This window comes from Anser anser, assembly GCF_964211835.1.
Source record: "Anser anser genome assembly, chromosome: 7".
NCBI classification, from domain to species: domain Eukaryota; kingdom Metazoa; phylum Chordata; class Aves; order Anseriformes; family Anatidae; genus Anser; species Anser anser.
The window spans coordinates 34,629,874-34,645,545 of NC_139727.1; the positions used below are offsets into that span (position 1 = coordinate 34,629,874).

The window sequence follows — 15,672 nt, forward strand, 5'->3', positions numbered from 1 at the left end:
CCCTCCGAGAGAGGCTGCCTCCAAGTGTGTTTGGAGCAGATCGGGGATTGCTGGGAAGGGAGCCCCTGCCAGATTTTCTCCTCGTAGACGCCAAGAGGACAGGGGAGAGCGGCCCGTCGGGATGCGGGGCCGGCAAAGCCCCCGAGAGGAGTTGCGGGAGCCGTGCCCCGGTGGGCACCGAGCGGCCCCGGCCCGGGCAGCGCAGGCAGCGGCGGGAGGTGCCCCGGGACACGGCTGGAGGGTGACATGGGGAACCCGGGGGACGCGGAAAATACTGGGAAACCCCATCCCGAGCCCTCTTGGTTTCTGTTCCGACCATCCCCGGCCTATTTTCTCCGTGACAAAACCAGGCAGCCGGTGCTCCCCGGGCTCTGCACCCTGCGGTTGCTCTGTCCGAGGGCAGGCAGGCACATCCATCGATAGATAGGGATGTATAGGGACGTATGGATGTACACAGCAGGCACAGCAGGCGAGCAGGGCGCGGAGCGGAGCGGCCTCAGCCGCCGTACGGGGCGCGCCGGGCCGAGCCGGGTCGGGGAGGGGAAGCTCCAGGTCCCTGCTCCCTCTGAGCAGCAGCCGTGGCCTCCCCCTCTCCTCCCGAGAGCAACGGGACTCCCTCCGGGAGGGGATTTCAGCCTAGAGATTATTTCCCAGGGAAGAGGGGCGAGGGAAACGGAGTGAGCCTTTTGGCCGCTTTCCCCCGCTCGGCGTGCGTGCCGGTGAGGCTGGTTTTCACACGGGTGTAATTCCTCCCTCCCCGGCTGCCGAACTGCTCGATGCAATTTTCAAAGCAGCCCTGTGATTATCTCAGGATGTCTGGAAAAAAAAAAAAAAAAGGAAAAAAAAGGAAAAAAAAGAGTTGACTTTTTTTTTTTTTTCCAGTTTAGATTCATGTTGCAGTCCCGGAGAAGTGTAAATACGCAGATGCAGATCGCGTCTCTTCCTAGGAGAAGGAAAAGTTTTTCTTCTCAGTGCTTAGGAACCGAGACTCCATCGGGTTCAGCACCCAAACACCCGCTGTGTTTGGGGCACTTTCTGAGCCTGGCTCCTTCCAACGCAGCCAGCCGTCCGCACGGGCGGCGGTACCGCCGGCTCGGTGAGAGGTGCTGCAGAAAAGGGGCGAGGGGACTTGAAAAGCTGAACCTCGGGCTGTTCCCAAGGCACACGAGGGGGCAAATCCGCCTCAGCCCGGTGGGGCCGTGCCTTTCTGCGCCCGGCGGCCGGGAGGAGAGCTTCTCCCAACCGTGCGAGAGCCTCACCGCGCTGCAAAATCCCTCAGAAGCCTTGAGTTACGCCTTCCCTGCGAGCACCTCTCTCACTTTGTCCCTGCCATCGCATGCACGTGTGTCTGTGGTGTCCGTAGGTGCAGCCGCTCCGAGTCGGGGAGCACGTTTACGTTTACACGGAAAGCGAACTTGTCCCCGCACCGAGTGCGCGCAGCGCGGCGCACACAAAGGGAAAGGCGTCCCTAAACAAAAGGCGTAAAAACCCGGCATCCTCGCGTGCCCGGCGCTGTTTTGTCCCATCTATTTAGCCCGGTTTGCTATCGGGTCGAAAATATCGGCTAGCTGCGAACGGGGAGCGGGGAAGGCGCCCGGAGTTCAGCTCGCCCTTTACTGGAAAGAAGCGAGGACCTTCCCGGCACCGCTTCGACAGCGATTTGGAGCCTGTTTTAATGCGGCGGAGTAACGGATTCTTTGTGGATAAAGTGGAAAGGAAAAAGAAAACAAAGTGCGTGAACGAAGGAAAGAAACGCTGGGCTGGTTTTAAGCCTCCCCCCGTCCCCTCGGTTCGACAGAAACATTAATTTACATTAGCAATTCTGCATCTTTAAGATAAATTACACAGCGGCGTAATAGATTTAAAGCACGCCAGATTTTTTATCATTAATTGTAAATGTGCAAAATACCTGCTGGTACTTCACTTTAGAAGAATGTAATTGGCAAAAATGGGAGGCTGATGAATAGATAATAGATCCTTAACTACCAATAAACAGTAAGCACCAGCCAAGAGTATTAGGATGTGATCATAATTATTCCGCGGCCCCAGCCAATGGGAGGAGAAGAACTCAGCCCTAAAATCATCCCCGGACCCAAAGGTAATCGCGAAAATCCGGCCAGGGCCGGGACCGGAGACTCTCTCCCCTGTCCCGTAGGGGAGCGCCCGGCGGGGCCCGGCTCGCACCATGCCGCTGCCCTGCGCTTTGTCTGCGGCCCCTCGCCGTGCGGGGGGGCGCCGCTAACTTTGCAGGAGGAGGGCAGCCCGTCCCCGCAGCGGCACACGACGCCTTCTCCGAGCGGGGCACCCCCCCCGGGACGGCGGGGCTCCGTGCACACCGAGGTAACCCCCGGGGGGGGCCGGCGGAGCCGCGCTGCTTTCCTCCTTCCCCCCCCCCCCCCCCGCACCCCGCGGAGAGATGCGGAGCCCCCCCAGCCCGCGCCGCCCCCGTCCCCCTACCTCGGTCGCCCGCAGCCGGGGGCGCGCTGCGCTGCGCGGGGCTTGCGCGGGGTTTGCGCGGGCAGGGCCGGGCGGGTGCCGCGCTCCCCCCGCGCCGCTCTGCGCGCTCCCGGCGCACTCCGATCCGCGGCTCCATCCCTCCCGATGGCGCTGCCCGGCGCTCGCCTCCCCTCTGACGCACTTTAAAGAGTCTCCCCCTTCAACCTCAAGGCGAGTAATAGCGACCAATCATCAAGCCATTTACCAGGCTTCAGAGGAAGCTGTTTATGTGATCCCAGCACTAATTAGGCTCATGAACTAACAAATCGTTTGCACAACTTGTGAAGGGGCCGATCACATCCATGGATTGTCTCTGGACTTAGGGAGGGAGGGGGGGGGGGGGGCGACCGCCTTTTCCTTGCAGGAGGGAAACTTCTCCCAGCAACTTTTTTTTTTCTTGTGTGTGTGTGTGTGTGCGTGCGTGCGTGTGTCTCCCTTTTGGGTACCGCTGGCTGCCGCTGCCTCCTTTCCTCCAGCCCCTGTCTATTTATGTGTGTATCTATCCCTCCTCAAGTCACTCCCTGCTGCAAACTTCCCCGGATCGCCTCCCGCGCACCAGAGAGCCAGGCAGAGATTCGCTCGGGGACTCTCGCCGCGGCAGCATGTTTCAGCCCGCACCCAAGCGGTGTTTCACCATCGAGTCGCTGGTGGCCAAAGACAGCCCCTTGCCCGCGTCTCGCTCCGAGGATCCTATCCGGCCGGCGGCGCTGAGCTATGCCAATTCCAGCCCGATGAACCCTTTTCTCAACGGCTTCCACTCCACCGGCAGGGGGGTCTACTCCAACCCGGACTTGGTCTTTGCAGAGGCCGTCTCGCACCCGCCGAACCCGGCCGTGCCGGTCCATCCCGTGCCCCCTCCCCACGCCCTGGCCGCCCACCCGCTGCCCGCCTCGCACTCCACGCACCCGCTCTTCGCCTCGCAGCAGAGGGACCCCTCCACCTTCTACCCCTGGCTAATACACCGCTACCGGTATCTGGGCCAGAGGTTCCAAGGTACGTGCAACTTTTCCTCTCCCCCCTTTTCCCACCCGCGGCCGGGCTCCCCCCGTCCGTCCCCAGCCATCCCCCGGCCCCTATCCATCCCCCGGCCCCCGGGAGCCGTCGGAGCCCGGCGGGTCGGGCTCGGCCGCGGGTTTGCCCTCGGTTTGGGCTCCCTTCGAGCAGGATCAGGGCACCGCCGGCCCCGGCTTCCCCGGGTTTTTGCTCCCCGAAAGAAGCGGGGCTAGAAAAGCCGCCTGGGTATTTTAGTTCAAACCTCCGGAGCGACCCCGAAAGCCGGGAGGGGTGCGCGGGTGGCGCCCCAGCAAGGGGCTGGGACGGAGCCCAGAGGAAGGAGAAGGGGGAAAAAAATAAAAATAAAAGCCCAGCGCATGAGAGAGCCGAGGATTTGGGGCTGCCGGGAGAGCCGGGGCTGAGGGCCGGTGCAGGCAGGGAAAGCCTCCGGGCTGCCGAGTGATCGCTGCCCAGCTGAGGGAAAAGAACCAAACCCAATGGCGCCCAATCAATAAAATCCCCCTTCTTTAACCCTTTGCGACCGGCAGCTTCTTCTCCGAAGGGGGAGAAGATTTCCTCCCGTAATGGGTCCAGTAATGGGTCCTGCTTCTTTCGTTAAACCAGCGAACAAACAAACAAAAAAAATCAGCCTCCTCTCGGAGGACTCCATCTGTTGGTTTTTTTTTCTCCTTTTTTTTTTCTTTTTTTTTTTCCAATTTTTTATTTGTTATTTCCCAACGAAAACAAACCACCTGCGAGCCCCCTTTTTCCCTGGCCTTCCGCAGCCGCTGCAGCCGGGCTGGAAAAGGAGCCGCTCTCCCCGAAGCCAGGCGGACCGAGATACGAGCTGGATTATTACCCTCGCAGAATAAAATTACAGGTTTCGCTCACCAAATTATTTGTCACAGCCATCAGGCGATTGGGAAGGAGCGGGAGATGAAAGGCGGAAACGTCCCGGTGTTGAGCCACAGCCTGCTCCCAAACACACCCTCCTCCTGCTGCTGCTGCTGCAACGATTTTTAAGGCACTTGCGGGGAGAGACCCTCGGTGGGTTTTCCACCTTGGATGGACCGATTTGAGGAGATGCAGGGGCCGGCCGGCAGGGCGAACCCCCCCACCCAAAAAATATATATATAAAAAAAATAAATAAAAAAGGGGAAAAAAATAAAAATCCCTGCTCCGCAGCAGGCCGGCTCCGGTGGGCACCCCGGGGCCTCCCCGAAGTTTGTGTGTCCCCCCCCCGCCCCGGGACCAGGGGCACGAAGGGGAGAAGGAGGCCCCGGAGAGGGAAGCGGGGCCCGGCGGCGGAGCGGAGCCGTGCTGGGCCGGGCCGGGCCGGGGCCGCGCTCGGAGCCTTGCCCTGCCTCTCAGGAAATAAATAAGCAAACAAACACGGAGAGATACGGCGGGTGAGGGAGAGCAGGGCAGCTGCAGGATGAAGCCGCAGACACCGCAGCCGGGCTCTGGCCAGTTCCTTTACTTTTTTTTTTTTTTTTTTTTTTTTTTTTTTTTTGTGTGTTTTTAATAGTGCTGCCTGCCTTGTGTTTACGGTTTGATTTTCTCCCAATTCTCTCCTTCCCCTGCTTATTCCTTGCACCTAGTTATCGAAATAATATTTTTAAGGTCGCTTTCTGAATTAAAAAAAAGAGAGAGAGAAAAAGAGAGAGACTGAGAGGGAGGAAGGGAGGGAGAAAGAAGAGGCAGAGCTCTCCGGCGGGTAATGGTGGGAGACCCAAATTCTTGCGCTAAAAACTCCTCTCGAGTGCTTTTGGGGAAGGTGTTTTGCTAATCCCCGTTTTGCCCTGCTGCCCAGGGAATGAAACCAGCCCGGAGAGCTTCCTATTGCACAACGCACTGGCCAGGAAACCCAAACGGATCCGTACAGCTTTCTCCCCATCCCAATTACTGAGACTGGAACATGCCTTTGAGAAGAACCATTATGTAGTAGGAGCAGAGAGAAAACAGCTGGCACACAGCCTCAGCCTCACGGAAACTCAGGTAAGGGGAAGCAGCTGCGGCCGGGGACGAAGCGAAAAAGCCGGGGGACGGGGGCGAAAACCCCGTGCAAAAACCCCGTGCGGAGGTTTAGGCCTCCGGAAAGGGGGGGCGACGTGGTTCCCGTCCCCGTGTGGCTGCGAGTGATAAAAATTCGCCCGGTTTTGAGGGCGACCGCCTTCGTTGGGGTGGCCGCTGGCAGCCCCGGAGCTCGGCTGCCACCGCAGGGACCCCGGCGTGGGAAGGGAGCGGCGGGGATGGCGATGCGCCGACGGCAAACGCGAGCCCCCGCTCGGTTTTTTTGGGAGCCCGGTGTGCCCCTCGGAAATATTTACACGTTAGGGCAAAAGCCCGAAAAACAAAAGGCGGAGGGGGAAGGAAAAACAAAAACAAAAACAAAACACCTCTTTGGATCCCGGGATGGAAATGTAGTTTTCTGGATAGCTTTGCGCTCATTTCCAGCCCCGGGTCCGGCAGAGGCGAAACGAGGAACCAGCCGGGGAGGGCACGACGATTAAAAATAAAAGCGGAGAAATTAGCGATGGCAACGAGCCCCCTTCCCACCCTCACACCCCCCCTCCCCCCCCCCCGCCGGCTGGCCGCGGTCCAGGGCTCCAGCGGAGCCCGCTGCGCTCGGGGCCGGCCGGGGAGCGGGGGGCTCGGCGGGCACCCCCCGACGGCTCGGCCCCGAGGCGAGGGCGCTTTCCACGGGGTTTTCTCGTCGCCGGAAGAGAGGCCGGGCTTTTGGGGGGGTTGTTGTGGTGGTGGTGGTGGTGCTGGTGCCGCTGCTGGTGCCGGGCTTTTGTTTTGCGCCCTTCCAGGAGGATCGTGTAGAGAGGGCTCCAGATGGGGATTGTCTTCGCTACAGTATGTGGCACTGTACTTTAAAAAAATAATAATAATAATAATACCCAGCCGCAGCCTAGTTCAAAGTTCCCAGTAAACAGAGCGTTCTCTGGGCGGATTAAGTTGTAACACTTTTTTTTTTTTTTAACTCCTTTTCGTGGGGGAAGCAATAAAGAGGTTGGAGCTTTTGTTTTAAAATGTCTCCCTAACAAAACAATAAAAAGGGATCGCCACTTTTATGAGGTTCTCCGAACAAGGGACCGGTCACAGGCTTATTTCCACTGGAAAGCTGTATTTAAGGTGGTCTTTGTGCTGCTTGATTCCGAAGCTGGTTGGGGTCTTTTGTCCGGATGTCAAACCCCCAGTCCCCTACAAATGAGCTCCCTTTTGGGAGATCAGCGTGCAGAAATGAACCGTCCTCCCCTTCAATTAGCAAACTAAAAGCAAATTAAACTCACCCCTTGTTCCCCGCTCAGCTTTTTAATGGGGGACTTTTGGAGAATATGAAAATGCAGCAGAGATGTGTGTCCGGCCGGGCAGGTCTCTGTTCTGAAGAGGCAGCGAAGCGGGTTAAACCAGCTTATTAAAATGCTCCAGTTCCCTTTTCCCCCCTCGCTGGGGCCTTTATCAGGCACTTTCAGACAGAACCAGAGTTTAAACTGCTTCGGGAAAAAAAAAAAAATGTTTACCTTTGGCCACTACGAGGAGTGTGGCCAGCCCTGGAGATAGCTCCCAGATCAATACTATCTGTAATTAAAGCACTGAAGTCAGCTGCCGGATGGTTAAGTCAGATTTATTCGGGGCTGAACAAATCCGGAGGGACATTTAGGACGGCATTTAGGACAGGTTTCGCCGTCAGACGATCGCTCCTGGACGGCGAGCCCCGCGGAGGCGCTCGGGGCTGCGCCGGACGTTTTTAATTTAGGCCTTTTTTCCTTTTCTTTTCTTTTTTTTTTTTTTTGGTTTGGTTTGGTTTCATTTTATTCACTTCTCCAAGAGCAAGCTCTCACCCTCACACCCCGTTTAGGGCCGAGCCTCTCGCTGAGCTCCGTGCGCATCGCTCCCGGTGGCCGCGCCGTACCGTGCCGTACCGGGCCGGGCCGGGGGCTCCCGTGCGGGGGGCACCCCGCAACTGACCCGGTGTCCCCGGAGCACCCCCGGGCTCACTTGCCAGCCGCTGGAGCCCCGCAGCCCCCGGGGGGAGCGGTACCGGGGGGCGCCCCGCCGTCGGGGCGGGCGTGCGGGGAGGCGGCCGGCGGCACTGCGCGGAAACTGCGCGGAAACTGCGCGGCCCCGCAGGGGGGTGTGGGGGCTGCTGCAGGTGTCTGGAGGGGCTCAGGTGGTCCCAGGGTTAAGGGGGTCCCCGGAGCAGGGTAGAGGCCAGGTAGAGGGCGGCGGGCTAACGGGCGGTGCCTTTCGTCCCGCAGGTAAAAGTATGGTTTCAGAACAGGAGGACGAAGTTCAAGCGGCAAAAGTTGGAGGAGGAAGGTTCAGACTCACAACAGAAGAAAAAAGGGACTCATCACATTAACCGGTGGAGGATCGCCACCAAACAAGCCAGTCCAGAAGAAATCGACGTCACGTCGGACGATTAAAAAAAAAAAAAAAAACAAAAAACCACAAAACTGGCACTTTGGGACTTTTTCAAGCCAGCCACCCCACCGAGATAAAGTGTTAGAGGCTCACACACCCCGGCGTGGCGGTGCGGGGAAGGGACACCGGGATCTTCTTCATCAAATCGCCATCCCCGTCTGGGAGGGCAGCCGCGAGCGAGCGAGGGCGAGACCGCGAGAGGTGCAGGCTGGGGCACCGCTGGCACAACTCTGGCAAAGGGGATCTGTCAATCAGAGCCAAAACTCCGGGACGAGGTGATTGACAGGTATTCCGTTTCTCGCAGTCCACTTTTAAAAACGTAACGTCAAAAAAAAAAAAAATTCGGAAAAAAAAAATCTTAAAAAAAAAATCTTAAAAAGAAAAAAAAAACGAAAAAAAAAAAGAGAGAAAGAAATAGTACCACCTTGCAGGACGTTTTTTGCACTTCACAGTTTTTTTCCGTCTTTAAAAGAAAAATTTCCATAAGCAGCCAAAACCCACACCTGTTTCAGAAACTTGAATTGCATGTGTAAAGCCGTCTGGGCATAAAAAAAAAAAAAAAAAAAAAGGAAAAAAAGAGGAAAAAATGAAAAAAAAATACCCCGGTTCCTAAAGACAGAAATGAATTGTAATTTTTCTCCCTTTAAGACAGGTTCTGTGTGCTTTTTAATTTTATTTTACGAGAAATGTGCAGTCTGTAAACATTTTATGATAACTTCTGGCGTCAAAGTGTTTGTGAAAGCTAAATGAAGTAGCAGTAACAAAGCATAGTGTTCCTTCCCGATGGACAAACACGGGGGGGCAGGGGAGGGACGGGGGGGCTGGGGCTGGTGATAACTTTTTCTTCCAAAAAAGAAAATCAAATTAAATTACCCCCCTCATCTCCCTCCCCTCCCCAGTTATATCCCCACCGTGAAAACGGCCGGTGATTATTTTTTACCACAACTAAAGCGCAAACCCAGCCACCAGGTTTGGCGGTGGGGACACCTCCCAGGCTGGGACGATCCAGAGAAAAAGGACTTAAAAAAAGGACTTAAAATCGCGGATTGATTTTTTTTTTTTTTTTTCCTAATGGCCATTGGGGCGATTTTCAAGCACTGACCTTATAACGTTCCGAGATCATAGAGCTACTAAAAAAGAAAAAAAAGAAAAAAAGAAAAAAAAAAGTGACAAATGTTTCCTTCATGTCTTCTATACCAGAATGTAAATATTTTTGTGTTTTGTGTTTAATTTGTTAGAATTCTAACACGCTATATACTTCCAAGAAGTATGTCATTGTCAATATTTTGTCAATAAAGATTTATCAATATGCCCTACAATTTGAAGCCATCTATTTTCCCCTCTCCCCAGACTTTTTCTCGCTCCGGGCTCTGGAGCCGCGCAGCGCATTCCTGCGGCCACGGGCGCATCGCCTTCATGAAGCCGCTCGCTTGTAAACAGACCTCTAAAAATAAGCCGCAGAGCCCCACTCGCCGTAAATAAACACCTTGAAAAAAAAAAAAAAAAAGAAAGACACAAAAAAACAAAGCCAGCCCCTTCCCCGCTCGGAACCCGAGCCGCGATGGGAGGCTGGTCCGCAGCAGCGGCTCGGCAGAAAGGGAGAGTGAGGCTGCAGCAGGGGTTTCCTTTGCAGAAATATGTATTTTATTTTGCGGGAGAGGATTTTTTTTTTATTTTTTTTTAAATTTCCCCGGTCTTGTCTTTCACATCCCCTCCGCAGGTCGCTGCAGGGGCTGCGCCCCAGCCGCCCGTGTCCCCGCCGCTGCGGGAGCGATTCTGGGCTCTGCGCAAAACTCCAGCCTTAAAGACCTAGGGGGGGGGAAAAAAGTAAAAAAAAAAAAAAAAAAAAAGTTGTTCTGGGTCCTTGAGGAAACTAGCTGGTTTTCTGGGGGTACACAGTTGTTTTTTCATGCTTCATTTGCTCCTTAGCCTGATAGACTGCATTAATCAGTTTTATTTCCATTGATAGAGAAACCTCGTCTGCTCTGTTCGAGCTACAAAGAATCCTGCAAGCTTTTGTGAAAGTGCAAATCAGTTTAGGCAATTATCATACCAGGAATATGAAGGGGAAAGAGGAGGCATTGCCCAGTGGTCTCCTTTAATCTCTTAATCCGTGGATCCAGGGGGGCTAGTTGGACATAATTTAGGACAATCTGACTACCCTTTACACTGTGATAAGGCGAAGTTACAATGCATCGCGAAAATACGAGCTTTGTTAAACATCCTGCCTTGAAAAGTTAAGATTAGACATTCCGTGCACGTGTTGGCTCTATCGGGTACTATGCAAATTTTTATTTAAAAAAAAAAAATCCGATTTTATTATTTTTTTTTACCATCGCTCCTTATACAATCCCGGTGACTTTCCATTCACCGGCGCTCCAAATATAAGAGAGAGGCCCAGGCAGGGCTCGGACGCATGTCGCAATGCGGGTCCCTTCCATTTAAACCCGGGCTAATTATTTCGTGGAGCTATTCCCAAGGTAAACTTCTCCCGCCGCCTTCCCCCCTTCCCGCAGAGCTGACGGTGCAGGTCGTGCAGCGAAGCAGGGCGCACATTTCCCCTCGCTCACCTCGCCCAAGTTAGCCTGCGCTCCACTTCAAACCCATGCAAATGGGCAAACATTAAACGGGTCGCGGCTAAACAGCAGACTCGGGCCTTCCTAGAAATTGTTTCCCATCTTGATAAAAGGCTTATTTCTGCAGGAACCATATACTTTTTCCCCTCCTTTTTTTTTTAAAAAAAAAAAAAACCGTGAGGAGAGAAGAGGGAGAGAGGGAAAAAAATTAAGCGTCCTATGTAGCGTAACAGCAATAAAATCTTCAGAGAATGCCATTAGCTTTGAAAAAAAACCCTAAAAGCTTTATTACAAACCAAGCTTTGAAAATAGGGGGGATTAGGAGTCTGAAAGGGTCCCACAATGGTTAGAAGAAAAGGTTTCATGCTAATGAGGTTAATGCCCTTTGTATCTCAGGACTCCACAACTTCATTACTCCCTATCTCCGGCTGCACCAAGCGGCTCAGAACACTGCAATCCACTCCAGCTCTCCCCTGCCTTGCCTAGAGAAGGATTTGATAGCAGCTCTGTTCAAACTAGATAATTATATCTTTTCAAGTCGGAATTAAGATAAAGAAAGTGAAGCAAAGGCGGCTAGCCTTGATCCACTGCAAACAAATTTGGCGCACTTTCTAGTCTCTCTCCCCCTGCCTCAATAGGCAGGACAGTCAGCTTATTAGACCCTCATTTGCTTTATTAATTCATCTATTTAAAGTGGCAGGATTAGAGAGAGGGAGAGAGAGGGAGAAGACTAATGCGGGACGGTGGATGCCAGGCAACGTGGAAATATAAATATTGGCGAGATGCTATCCGAGCGGTGTTTAAAAATACATTTTATATTAAATAACTGCGCGGGGTGGGGGAGGGAGGGTACTTTTCGGGTGGCGAATTGCAGGCTCGGGCGGATTTTTGCCACTTTTTCAAATGCAATTTTGGGTGCCTGCTCGCAGCCCCCGGACGGACGGACGGACGGACGGACGGGAGGAGCAGGGGGGTGCAGGGGGCTCTGCCCTTGGAGCCCCCAGACCCGGCCCTGCTGCGCGCCCCCCCCCGCTCCCCGCTCGGGATGCGCGGGGCGGTGCGGAGCGGTGCGGTGCGGGGCGGTGCGGAGCCGGGGGCTGCGGGGCGAGGGGCTGGCGAGTGAGTGCGTGGCGGAGCCGCTGCTTGCCCCGCGGTCTCCCCCTCGCTTTTGCTCTGGTTTTAGGTTAAATGTGTGTGTCCCCCTCCCCGCCCCCCCCGTCCCTTCCCCAGGCGTGTCACCGCGGAGCAGCGACCGCAAAGCGGTGCGGTGGGGTGGGGTGGGATGGGGTGGGGTGGGTGGGGGTCCCGGTTGCGGCCCCCTCCCCAAACCCCGTCTCCGCCGCCTCCTCCCAGCCCGTTCCCTGCAGATGGCGAGGTGGCGAGGGCCGGATCCGGACCTCGACGCTTCCCAGCTTTGCTCCGCACCTGGGATCTGGCCCCTCTCGCCTTGGGGTTTTTAACCCTTTTCCCTCGAACAAAGCCGGCGGCTCCCGCCCCCTCCAAGACCACCCCCCCTCCCGGCTCGCCCCCCCCCCGCACCCCTCTCCTGCCCCCCGAGCCGCTCCGGGGGCGAGGGCAGGGCCCTTCGGAGCCCCCTCTTTGGGGCTTTTCGCCACGCTGTTTTCCTTTTACCTCCCCCCTTTGATGGATCGCGCCGTTACTTCGCAGGGCTTGGCGGAAATTAGCAGTTCCCCTTAATTAGCAGACGGCCTATCTGCCCGGCTGGTAGGAAATAGGCGAAGTCAGGGCAGCGTTCCCTGATAAGGAGCATCTCCCGGCCCCTGCCCCCTTAGCCAGCAGCCCTCCTTCCCTGCTCCGTGCTCCTGCAGCTCCCTTTTACTCCTGCCAAAGGCTGCAGGTGGCAATTTAGGGGACACCCTGGCCCCCAGCCGCAACCCATCCCTCCTTCTGGCGGGGTAGCTGGCTTAGCCGGGGAGCCCAGGCCGTGGTCCTCCTCTGGAAAGCGAAGGGGGCCATTAATCGCCAGCCCCCGCTGGTTTTTAATCACCCTGCTGCAATTAGCGCCTGTTGCGGGAGCCCCGGGGATGGAGACCGGGGGGCTGCGGGTGAGCCCCCCGCTTTCCTGCCCCTCGCTGTCCCCGGGCCGGCGACACGGCATGGCATGGCATGGCATGGCATGGCATGGCATGGCACGGCACGGCACGGCTCTGCTCTGCTCCCCTCTCTGCCCCGCGCCCCCGAGCGCTCCCGGCTTTATAGGGGCGCTGGGCACCGCAAGCGGCGGGGCTGACGTCGGGCAGAACTCGATCCGGCCCGCTTCGCTCCTGCTCCCGAAACTGAGCCTTGAAATGAGAGAACAGCCTCTACACAATTCCCATGGCCTTGACATAAGGTACAGCGATAAATATACACCACTAATGAGCAATTACCATATAATCACCTTCCAATTAGCTCGCATAATGATGAATTAAACATTCTAGCCTGCTGGATTAGGTTTCTTACTTTGTATATTATTTACGAAGGCTAGCTTCTGCTGAGCACCAAATATCAAATTAGATAGGGAATTTTCAGATGGGGGTAATTACGCATTCACTGCATGCCCGGAGTTTTTGTCACCAGCTAAGTAAAGTGTATTGGAAGGTAGTGTCCATCCTTTTATGTCCTTCCCCTTTGATGTCTTAAAACAAAGTCCACGCTTTTCCACCAATGCTCTGCACGTCGCCCCCAGGATTAATCCTTCTTCCTTCCCTAAGGGGAGACCGAGAGAAAGACGGGCTGATTTTGTCCCTGGGACAGTTAAATAACGAGGAGCTGTCGCTGGAGACGGCCGGGGAGCTCTCAGGCACCCAGTCCCCCGGCCCCAGGGCTGCAGCGCGGTGGGAGGCTGCAGGGAGCCCCCTCCCCTGATGGGCGGACAGGGAGAGAAAAGCTCCGGCCCCCCCTTTCACCAGGACCCCCCCCCCCGCGATGCTCCGCACACGCCGGGACCCGATGTCACCCTCGGTCTTTGTCACCGTGGGGCTCCCAAACCAGCGAGTGCCGGGGGGGTTCCTCCGGGGGTGAGGGTGGCCGGGGATGGGGGCGATTCTCCCCGCGGGGGGGTGAGAAGGGACGAAGCCACCCCGCAGGAGGAGAGAAGGGCTGGAAGGCAGAGGTCAGGAGCTCGGTGCCAGCCGGGGGAGGGATGGGGGGCGGCGAGGAGGAGCCCGGAGCCTTCATCCTTTTCCTAATTTGTGCCCGATCCCCCGCCAGGCGTTTACAGCCCGGCCAGCACGGGGGAGCGCGCACGGCGCTCATCTCGCAGGGAACCCCGGTACCGCCCCAAAACGCCCCAAAACGCCCTTTGGGGGTTGTGGGGGAACCCGTCCCTCTGTCCCCAGCTCCTGTTGCCCGGGGATAGCGGGGCTCCGGTCCTGGAGAGCAGAGGGCAGGGTGGGCGCCCCTCCGTCCCCGCTCCGCACCCCCGGCCGGCACAGCACCCACCCCCCGGGGCGGCTCAGCCAACCCCGAGAGATCGGCGGTGCTCGGTTTCACCCGCTTTTTTATTTATTTTTTGGCCATATAACAGTGTTAAAGAAAAAAAAAAACGCAGGAAGAATTCAAAACAATTTCAGTTCTGACTGCGAGCGTTGACTGAATGAGTGCTGGTGACCTGGCCCCAAACAAACTATTTAGATAAGATGCGGAAACTCAGCTGTCAAGTCCCGAGCGTCTGGAAAGAGCTGCTGAGCCCAGCCTCCGAGCAGTGAGAAGGTCCTGAATTCCCTTGTTTTTGTGGCTTTCATTCATAGCTTTATCGGTAATTGAACAACCTTTTTGTGGTTTTGCTGGGTTCGCAGAGTGCGTGGAGTCCCGGCTGCGCTAAGGCCGGGCAGGGGGATACAGCCACGGCTGTTATTTTATCTTTCGAACAGCAAGTTGGTATCAGAGGCAGGGAAGAAAATGCATTCTTGTGGGTTGCGAGAATGAGATATTCCCAGATAAACTCTCCTCTGATCTCGTTTGTAATCCACACGATCACGGTTATTTTATTTGGCATATGTAAGCTCGAGATGTTTGCTATGACGGGGTATTTAGGACCCAAATATGATTATAAAAGCCTTTTCCAGAGCGTTATCTCCTGTATCACCCACCTTGTCCCGGCAAAGCCGCTGCCTTTTTGCAGAGGTCTTTAAGCCCGACCCGTGCCTGCTTTACGTGGGCTGTCAGACTTCGCTCCTCGGAGCTACGAAAAAAAGAACGAAAGAGGAAGACGGGATTTGGAAGAGTAACGGCTGCTCAAATAACACGTGAAAGGGTCTTTTCATAAGAATAACGTTATTTTACTTTAATTCCTGGGGAATGCAAAATAAGAAGAAGCCAGACCTAAGAAAAAGCACTGACTAAAATCAGAAAGAAAGAGAGAGAGAGAGAGAGAGAAAGAGAGAAACGAAAGAAGAAAGAAAGAAGAAGAAAGAAAGAAAGAAAGAAAGCAAGAGGAGAAAGAAAGGAGAAAGAAAGAAAGAAAGAAAGAAAGAAAGAAAGAAAGAAAGAAAGAAAGAAAGAAAGAAAGAAAGAAAGAAAGAAAGAAAGAAAGAAAGGAAAGAAGGAAGGAAGGAAGGAAGAAAGAAAGACAGAAAGAAAGAAAGGAGAAAGAGAGGAATAGAGGAATAGAAAAGAGAAAAGAGAAAATAGAGAAATAGAAAAAGAACAGACAGAAAGGACAGACAAAAGGAAAGAAAGACACAGAAAGAGAGAAAGAAAGGAAGAAAGAAGAAAGAAAAAGAAAAAAAGGAAGAAAGAAAAGGAAAGCAAAAGAAGGAAAGGGAAGGGAAGGCAGGGAAGCAGCGTGAGAGCAGAGCCCGGCTCGCAGCGTGGCACTTGATGAAGATGTCACCCAGAAGTGTCACAGGGAGTACAGGGAAGGGTCGCGAGTTCAGCCGCGGACCGGCTGGGAGATTCACGCCAATTTGCCTTCGGGAGAGTCAAGGGCTTTCGGAAATCCGCTTTCTTCCCACCATTGTGGCGAAGTCCCGAAAGGTTTTGGGGTCGGGCTTTTTTTTACCGCGTGTCTCGGGCAGATGCGAGCGACCCCGGCGAGCCCCTGCGAGGCGGCGGGGCCGTTCCGCCCGTGCAGCGCCGAGCACCGGGGGGACCGGGGATGTTTTGGGGCCCGGGGGGGCTGCCCCGACCCCCCCCCGTGCCGGGTCCCCCCTCCACCGCCCCTGTCCCC

At 55.3% G+C, this 15,672-nt stretch overlaps 1 protein-coding gene across 1 annotated transcript; it reads left to right on the plus strand.

Annotated features, from left to right (window-relative positions):
* The first annotated feature begins 2,109 nt into the window (after positions 1-2,109).
* Positions 2,110-9,242, plus strand: EMX2 (empty spiracles homeobox 2). The gene is made up of 4 exons (XM_083844474.1): positions 2,110-2,340; positions 3,011-3,489; positions 5,303-5,487; positions 7,758-9,242. The coding sequence occupies exons 2-4, from the start codon at positions 3,099-3,101 to the stop codon at positions 7,923-7,925; spliced, it is 744 nt and encodes a 247-aa protein (XP_083700600.1). The 5' UTR covers positions 2,110-2,340; positions 3,011-3,098; the 3' UTR covers positions 7,926-9,242.
* The last annotated feature ends 6,430 nt before the right edge of the window (positions 9,243-15,672 follow it).